Source organism: Zalophus californianus, chromosome 4 (assembly GCF_009762305.2).
Source record: "Zalophus californianus isolate mZalCal1 chromosome 4, mZalCal1.pri.v2, whole genome shotgun sequence".
In the NCBI taxonomy this organism is placed as follows: Eukaryota; Metazoa; Chordata; class Mammalia; order Carnivora; family Otariidae; genus Zalophus; species Zalophus californianus.
Window position 1 is genome coordinate 8,137,596 of NC_045598.1, and position 8,802 is coordinate 8,146,397.

At 57.5% G+C, this 8,802-nt stretch overlaps 1 protein-coding gene across 2 annotated transcripts; it reads right to left on the minus strand.

The window, feature by feature from the left end:
* Positions 1–1,771: 1,771 nt before the first annotated feature.
* On the minus strand, positions 1,772–8,574 carry SRM (spermidine synthase). Of its 2 annotated transcripts, XR_003517548.2 has the most exons (9): positions 8,381–8,574; positions 7,673–7,793; positions 7,073–7,165; positions 6,114–6,267; positions 5,408–5,491; positions 5,135–5,280; positions 4,909–5,031; positions 4,393–4,806; positions 1,772–3,121 (listed from the first exon to the last, which is right to left on the minus strand). XR_003517548.2 is itself a non-coding variant. In XM_027580484.2 (8 exons), exons 1-8 carry the CDS (start codon positions 8,545–8,547, stop codon positions 4,786–4,788), a joined length of 909 nt encoding a protein of 302 aa, XP_027436285.1. In that variant the 5' UTR covers positions 8,548–8,574; the 3' UTR covers positions 1,772–4,785. The 2 variants fall into 2 exon arrangements, 1 of the variants encoding a protein (XP_027436285.1); XM_027580484.2 differs by having other exon boundaries at positions 1,772–4,806.
* Between the last annotated feature and the right edge of the window lie 228 nt (positions 8,575–8,802).

The window sequence follows — 8,802 nt, forward strand, 5'->3', positions numbered from 1 at the left end:
CGCCTGGGTGGCTCAGTCGTTAGGCGTCTGCCTTCGGCTCAGGTCATGATCCCAGGGTCCTGGGATCGAGTCCCGCACCGGGCTCCCTGCTCCGCGGGGAGCCTGCTTCTCCCTCTCCCACTCCCCCTGCTTGTGTTCCCTCTCTCGCTGTCTCTCTCTCCGTCAAATAAATAAATAAATAAATCTTTAAAAAAATTTAAAAAAGAAAAGAAAAAACATTCAGAGAACAAAGAATGGTTTTGGGAAATAAAAAGTGGGATAGAAATGAAAAGCTCAATCAATTATTTGGAAGATAAGATGGAAGAAATCTTCCAGAAAATAGAGCCGGAAAGAAATGAAAAACAGTAAAGATGAGAACATGAACAGATTTGTACCGTATGTCAAAGACTGAAGAAGAGGAATTCCAGACAGAGATAAAGGAAATAGAGGAGAGGAAATTATAAAGAAAAGAATGCAAAGAAATGTCCCCAAACAGAACATGAGTTTGTTGACTGAAAGTGTCCCCAGTGCCCAGAACAACAGATGAAAATAGAAGTTTACACATCATATCTCAAAAGGCTCAAGAGAAAAATGATTTTTTCTACAAACTGAGGAGAGAGAAAACAGAACAATCCGCATACAAAATATCAGGAAAAGAATTACTTTAGAGTTCCCCAAACAACACCAGAAACTAGAAGCCAGCCTCCAAGATGGCCTTTAAAGATTCCCGCTTTGGGGTCCTCACACCCTTGTATGCAGTCTCCTCTCAAATGGAGTAAGGCTTGTGGGTGGGATATGGCTGAAGCGGTGTGTTACTTTGGGACTTGGCCATATAAGACCCTGCCACTTCCATCTGTCTCTCTGGGATCCGTTGCTCTGGGAAGCCAGCCGCCATGTTGTGAGGACACTCAGCGTCCCTATGGAGAGGTCCGCATGGGGAAGAACTGAGGCCTCCTAGCAACCACTGGTGTGATTTGCTGGTCGCGTGAGGGAACCACCTGGGAAGCGAATCCTCTAGCTCCAGTTAAGGTCAGGTGATTGCAGCCCTGGCCTACAGCTTTACTGCAACCTACGAATGACTCTAGGCTGGATCAACTAGCTAAGCCACTTCCCAAATCCTGACCCACAGAAAAGACATCACTCTGCTATGTTTGGGCGAATCTTCAACACAGCAATAGACAATCTAAAAAAATGGAAAAGAGCAAATGCCAAAATGCTAAAGGAAGACGATTTCCAACATAGAATTCTATACCCATCCAAATTCTATACCCACCAATTAAGCACGAAGATGGAACAAAGATGGGTGTCAGAGTTGTAAAACTTTGCATCCCCTGTCCCCTTCCTCAGAAAGTTACTATAGAATATGGTTCACCCAGACAAGGGAGTAAACCAAGAAACGAAGGTATGGAAGTCCAAGAAACAAGACTTCTGATGGGGAGTTCCACTGGGGGTAGTCAGAATGCTCAGGACAGAACACTCGTAGAGTCTAGAGATTTAAAAAAACTTTTTCCGTAGTTTTTGTTTCTTAAATGAGAGTGTTATATACTTTCTGGTATAAATCATAATGGAGAAATGTATATTATGTAGATTAATATTTCCTATTAGTGAAATCTCCAATTCAGTGTGATCGTGAGTTAACTATGAGTTATAATGTGCTGGATACTAGGATCTCATAACCAAAAAATTGATTAGCATTCTGTCCAGATCCTCATGACATATATTGAGTCCAGAGATCTTAAAAAGAAAAAAAAAAAAAAAAGCTTTCAAGATTTGGTAAAAAGTTCGAGGCTAAACTGGTGTGATGAATTTATTACAAATTAAGCAAATGCGAAACACCTCCAGGGACAAGCAGCAGCTGGACGGGGGATAGTCTCGACTCCCGGCTGAGAGCGGTGTTTACAGAGATGTGACGGCGTCAACACTGAACATGGCCCTGACCGAGGTGATCATTTCGTTGTTGAGAGTGCAGTTGGGTCAGGGAAGGAAAGAACTAAATCCTCAGCTTCCCTAGTGGCAAGTCAACAGATTATGACTGAAACCGACAAGCTAAAACGCGGTAATACAAGAGGATAGAGACGTGCAGGTCAATACCAGAACCACCAGCTGGGAGAGGTACACGTGGCTGGCTCTGCGGGAAGCCAAGTGGCTGAGGAGGGCCGCCATTTTCCTTCTAATGATCCACCTGCAACTACTGGAATCCTTAAACCGGGGCAGCGCTAGTTGTGATAAATAACTTCCAAACTCTAGGCAGGGGGGCGCCTGGCTGTCCCAGTAGGTAGAGCACGCGACTCTTGATCTTGGGGTCGTGAGTTGGAGCCCCGTGTTGGGCATAAAGCTTACTTAAAATAACAACACAAAACCCAGAAAGGTCTAGACAGGATCAATTTTATCCTCGATGCCACAGGCGGGGCCTGTTCATGACCCTCTCCGGGATTTCTGGGGCCTCGGGGCTCGGGTCACGCCTGCTCCGAATGCCCCGCTTCTGCTTCAGGCCATCAGTCCGTGTCTCCATCCTGTCTGTCTAGATGTGGGGTCCAGCGCTAGTCCTTTTAACATGCTAAACTTAACTTTACTAAAAGTTGGGGAAGTGGAAGGATTTACACAGAGACAGCCTCAACGTCCAGGTCAGGCATCCTTGTTTCCCCAACGACCCCACTCTTTCAACAACTTGGGGCCTCCTCTTCCCTTCCTGTGCCCCGACGGGCAGTCCTGATTCCCACTAAGCTGCACAAGCACTGCATGACCAACGCTGCTTAACGGAGCGTGTCACAGGTGAGGACCAGCGCTCCCAGAGACTTGACAGACAAGGCAAGCAAGCCAGGAGCTGTGAGCGGCTCAACGCCACAGTCAATGGGGACGCAGTTGAGATTCAGACTCAGGCCCAGAGCCCCTGCCAGCAGCATTCCTGGGGTCACCCTGGGGATGGACCTTCCTGGAGCTTGGTAAGATGAGCTGGAGGAGAAGAGTGGACGTCTGGTGATGTCCCTGTTGGGGCCCAAGGATGCTTGGGCTGAGCTGCAGAGGAGGCACGCAGGGCAGGTCGAGTGGAGTGGCTCTCCGAAGGCCGGCTGTCTGGTGTCCTCCACCGTGTGCTTACTAGGTGTGTGGCCTTGGGCATGTCATCTACCTTCCTCACGAGCAGCTATAAGGTTTAAGGAAGGAGACCTGGGTTGGGTAAGGGCCTCATAAGTAGCCACCACGTCTTCCTTTAACGGACACTCTGCCGTGTGGCCCACACATCATGACCCCACCTTGTCTCCCTAGGAGTGGGGAGACCTGGGGAAACAATGTTCACCCCCAAGCCTGGGTGTAAGATTCTTCTAGAGTTGGGGGGTGGTGGAATGAAGTTAACTTGCAATTACACGCCAGAAGGTGCTCCAAGTCCAGTGAGGGGCTGGGGGTGGGGTGTGTGGAGCCCAGAGCGGGCAAGTGACCTCCCTGATGCCACTCAAGAAGTGGGCTGGGCAGCTGGAGGCTTGTTCCCCACCCCCATGATGACTGCAGTTCCAGGCGCCCTGGAAACTATCAGGTCCAAGGTAGCTGCGCAGGGCAGGTGCAGGTCGGGGCTGTTCTAGCACCCCACCTCCCTACCGGGGCCACTCCCTTGTCCCCTTCCTGCCAAGTCTTCCAGATCAGCCCATCCTCTGGCAGTGCTTCTGTTCATGGTGGAGAAAGGGGTTGGTGAGGTCAGCTTTTCTAGAGAACAGGGCCCTTTCCTGCAGACCCTGAGGCAGGAGTGGGCTGGAGGCCCCCTTCCCCAACCTGCACCCCGTTATGGTGGCTCTTCTCCTCCCAGGAGGGCCTCAGTCCTGGTTGTTGGGAAGGGTGAGGTGCCTGGGGCAGAGGATGGAGGTTCAGGACCTTGGAGAGGGGACAGTCCTGTGCCCAGGGAGTCCTGGTACAGCCACCCACACACACCTGCTTTCCCAACCTCTCAACACTTGGGGGGTACTTCTGAGAATTTACCAGAGCACGCTCCTGGGTTGGCAGGCAGGATTTGAACCTAAGTCTGAATCCTGAGCCAAGTCAGGGCACCTGATGTGCTTAAAACAGGCCCAAGTAACTGGACCCCAACCACGCACCAGCCAGCCACCTCTGGAGTCCCATCCAGCATCGCCCTGAACCCCCAGGATGGGACCTGACAACCCTGTGAGTGACCTGAATTCTTCTGAGACAACAAAGCCCCTGAGTGACCCCACACCATGATCTTCTCAACCCCACAGCCCTTGCCCCAGGGGTCTGTCACCTCCACCCTCTGTGGGGCTTGGTGAAGCAATGACTACGGCAGTGTCTTGGTACGGATTTGGGTCCGGTCTGGTAACTGTTGTGTCCCCCGGTGCCAGAGGTCAAGGGGCCAGTCCCAGGTGACACAGAAGGGCCAGGTCTGCCTATTCACTGACACGTGGCGGATACCTGGAGGCCAGACGCTGAGGTCAGCTCCAAGCCCAATACACAGGAACGCCCAACACTGGCTGATGTGGCACCTGCCTGGGCCCATTCAAGGTCTGGGGACACACGATTCGGAATTTGTTATAAATACACGTGTTTGGTGAGTGAGGGCGACAGAAGGTGGAGAAGGTGCTGTACACAGCTGGTAGAGGCTTGGAGGCTGGACGCCACATCGACAGAGAGACAGTCCGCCCAGCAGGGCAGCCCGGGCAGCATTCTGGGGCCTGTAACACTTGCTTGGTGGGCACACCGGCGGGGCGGGGGGTGGGGGGGTCTCGTCCAGGGCTTGTCGCGCCCAGGCGCCCTGGAGGCTCCCTGGCCTGAGGTCCTGGGCGGCGTGGGCAGGGGCGCCTGGGCTCAGCTCACATCATTCAGGGCCTGGTGGGGACAGAAGGCCTCGTCAGGAGGATGCTGGGTCACGTGGGGGCTCGGGAGGCCCCGAGTTCCCTTGGTTGTGGCCCCGGCCGGCAGGCGGCTCACCTTGCGCGCAAACTCGGGCAGGACAAAGGCGGCCTGGTGCACATCTGAGTTGTAGTACTTCAGCTGCATCTGCTCCACCTGCTTCTGTGTCAGAGGCTGCACGGGCTTCCGGAAGTCGGTGCTCTGGGGACAGGGGAGGCGGGCATCAGGGGAGGCGGGCATCAGGGAAGTGCTTTCAGTGCCCGCCTGCCCCCCCTTCCGGCCCCCAGGAGGGCACGCAGCTCACGGGATTTTTGCTGCACAGCATGAAGCCTATCTGGCCGCTGGGGTAGGTGGGGATGGTGCAGTACGCATAGGCCACCACGGGGAAGAGCGACTTGCAGAACTGCCGCATCTGCTTGATGAGGTCCAGGTGCAGCCACTGACACTCGCCTGTGCGGGGAGAAGAGGGGTATCAGCCCCAGCAGGCAGGCCGGCCAGCCGCCCCCACGCCTACTCCCATGCTGGAAGCCTGCCCCGCCTGCCCACCCCTTGCAGTCCCCCACGCTGGCCTGCTCACCCTGGCAGCAGAGGACGCCATTGTCCTTGAGGGCCGTCTTCATGAGCTGGTAATAGGACTCCTTGAAGAGACTCTCTGCAGGGCCTGCAGCGGCGGCACAAGGGACAGTGAACACTCTGGCTGAGGCCTCCCAACCCGGCTCTGCGGGGGAGCAAGCACCGCTGCTGCCCCACTACAGATCCACACAGCTGCCAAGGGGGCCAGGCCAGGATTTGAACCCCGGTCTGTGGATCCAGAAACCAACCACAAAGACGGTGCTTTTGAGGAGCACAGGGATCCACTGTCCCAGTATCTGAGGGGGCTCCATGTTTCCCTCCCATTCCTTGGTGGGGGTTCCTCACTGCCACTGTGTCAGGGGACTCTGCACCCTGGGCCTTGGGTTGAGACTAGGTCCCACCCCTCGCCCCGATGCTGGCCTGTTAAAAGCAGAGAGGAGACTGAAGAGGAAGGTGGGGCCTCCGTGGGCCAAGGCCAGAGCCCTGCTCTCCTCCAGGTCCCCAGTCAACTCGTACTTTGGGCAGCAGCATCCTCTCCCTCCTCTGCTGAGCCAGGTCTGGGGTGGGGAGGGGAGCGACCAAGAAGGGCAAGGTGCAGCCTCACTCTGGACCCCTCTGTCCTCCGTTCTGCAAATCAGCTGTGGGCCCAGCGGGAAGGCTGGCCTCTGGACGGTGGCTGCCCGGGGACCCTAGGCCCACGCCTCGCTTACCCATGGGGTCTGAGGAGTCAGTGATGATAACATCGAAGGCATCCTGGTTCTGTTTCATGAACTCAAAACCATCGCCCACGTGTAGGGTCAGTTTGGAGCTGGAGTAGCCCACGGCCATGCCCGGCAGGAACTTCTTAGAGACCTGGATGACGTCCTGGGGAGGGAGGAGGGACCCGGCTGGGCCGTAGGGGTTGAGGGCCCTCCAGCCCTCCAGCCCTCCCTCTAATACTCTGGTCACTTGGGCAAGCCATTCGTTTTGTGGAAACCCGGTACTCTGCTGCCTCGCCTTCCGTCATGGAGGGCTGGCTCCTGCCTGCTCCTCAGCCCACACCTCATCATCCCCGGACCAAACCGTCCCATCCGAGTGACTTTCTTGCTGGGTCAGAGGAAGGGGAGTCCAGCCTCCACCAAGAGGACTTCCCCTGCCTCCACATGGCCAGCTGCTTCTCATCCAGGCCTCAGCTGAAACCCATCTCCTTGAGGCAAGCACTGGCCAGCCTTCACCCAAGCTCTGAGCCTGCTTTTTCCTTTCATGCCCTGCGCCTGCCGTGCCTTCATCAGGGCTTCTCCTCACTAGAATATCAACTTTAAGGGGGGGCAGGGACTGGACCTGTCCGTTCACCACTCTTCCACCAGCAACTAGATCATTGGCTGCCACGTAAAAGATGCTCATTAAAAACGTGCCGAGCATCAAGTGTAGACACACAAGTAGTTGCAATGCTCCTGGGTCTTGCCTGGGACTTGACTTAAAAACCAGCTTAGTCTTACTAAGAACCAGCATCTTGGCACATCCACTATGTGCCAGGCCCTTTGCTACCCAGTTTTCCTACCGAATCCACCCAACACGTTTTTGAGATGCACAAAGAGGCCAAGCAACGGTGAGTGACTCGCCCAAGGGTATATACAGCCAATTCAGGGCGGAACTGGGATTCGAACCCAGAGCCCGGCGCTGCACTCACCTCATCGATCTCACACTGGACCACAGACTCCACGGAGGAATGCTTCAACACCTCCCGCAGGACACCTCCGTCCCCACCCCCGATGATCAGCACCTAGGAGGGGCAGGATCATTCAGAAGTACAGCCCGGAGCCTGAGCACTGGCCCCGTCAAAGAGGCTCCAGCAGGACTCAGGGGGCCAGGGCCCGCATGGGGCAGATGCACTCACACACCACCATCCCAACAGGGTAGGTTTCTCAACTCCTCAGATGCACAGACAGACCTCATTACTTCATTTGCTACTCTCAGAAATGCTTTCCCGCCTCAGGAACCTGTCACGAGGTGTCCCCTTTTCCTGGAAACTCCTCCCGGCTGCTCCTTCTTATGAAGCAGGCCTCAGCCAGAACTGTTTGCTCCTCAGAGGCTGTGGCAGCCCCCACCCCTTGGGCCACTCGCCCCACTTACTTCCCTGGTTCTTGCTAGCACTTTCTGACAACCATTTAGGAAGCACCTGGGCTGAGCATGGGCACAGCTGGAGCCTCCTGCACTGTTCTGCGGGGCACTGAGCAGTGGGCTTCCTATCTCTGGGCTCGGGGCTGAACCCTGGCTGGAGCGGTGATACCTTGCGTGGGTTTGGGTGGCTGCAGAGGGGCAGGTTGGCTATCATCTCCTGGTAGGAGAACTCGTCCCTCTCCGTGCACTGGATGACGCCGTCCAACACCAGCACGTTGCCGTAGCTCTTACTGAAGGCAGGAGTGACAGTCAGGGACCTGGGTCCCCTGGAGTGGGGGCAGTGCGCTCCCACTCGCCCCGGGTGAGAAGAATCTCCCCCAGCCTGCCAAGGGGTCCAGGGGTGAGTGCTGGGGGTGACACGTGGCGAGGATGGGCAGGCAGGCCCGCCGGGTGGGGGGGTGGGGGTGGACTCAGGGTCCCGGCTCTGACGTGTCCGGGGCTGACACGTGGAGCTCGGCGCGTGGGGCCGGCGCAGACTCCGGCTCCCTCCCCGCCCAAGAAGACCGCCCGAAACGCCGGCCCCCTGCCCAGGGAGACGGGATGTAGGGTGCGGAGGGGGTCTCGGGAGGGGAGGGGCCTAGTTCCCCAGAACTTCTGACAGTTTTGCAGGGGTGGGGCGGGGGCAGAGACGGCCCGGCGCGGGGGAGGGCGTCCGGAGGTAAAGGGCGCAAGACAGGGGTCCGGCAGGAAGAGGGGCGGCCGGGGCCGAGACCGGGGCAGGAGGAGCCCCGGCTGCCTCTGGGGAGGCGGGCAGCGGGCGGTCTGGGCTGAGGGCCGCCTCACGCTCGGGGGCGCGGGCCCGGGCCGAAGGTGGTACCTGCGGAAGACAAGGATATCCTGGTACCGCGAGCGCTGATGGTGTAGCAGCTGCTCCACCTGCAGCGACAGGGCCTGGCCGGGCCACAGGCTGCACGTCTCGCGGAACCAGCCCTCGTGGATGTCAGCGGGGCCGAAGGCGGCGGGGCCGTCGGGGCCGGGCTCCATGGCGGGCGGGCGGGCGGGCGGCGCGGGGCGCGGGCCCGGGACTGCAGGCCGCGCGGAGCCGCAGCACAACGGGACCAGCTCCGCCCGCCGCCGAGCCGCAACCTAACGCGGCCGGCGGGGCGGGGCCCACTGGTGGGGGCGGGACCCAACCCCACCAATGGAGACGCGAGCGCGGGCGCGCGGCGACCCCCGAGGCCCCGCCCCCGCCGGCAGTCAGAGCGCGCTTATTGGCCGCCGGTCCAGAGCGCGGTGCCC

What these genes read in the sequence shown, in the direction of transcription:
- SRM (XM_027580484.2), bottom strand. Translation starts at nt 8,547, where the DNA reads ATGGAGCCCGGCCCCGACGGCCCCGCCGCCTTCGGCCCCGCTGACATC. An exon ending in GATATCCTTGTCTTCCGCAG is followed by an intron (nt 7,794 to 8,380) that starts GTACCACCTTCG and finishes TCCTGCCTTCAG; the next exon opens with TAAGAGCTACGGCAACGTGC. An exon ending in GCCACCCAAACCCACGCAAG is followed by an intron (nt 7,166 to 7,672) that starts GTATCACCGCTC and finishes TGCCCCTCCTAG; the next exon opens with GTGCTGATCATCGGGGGTGG.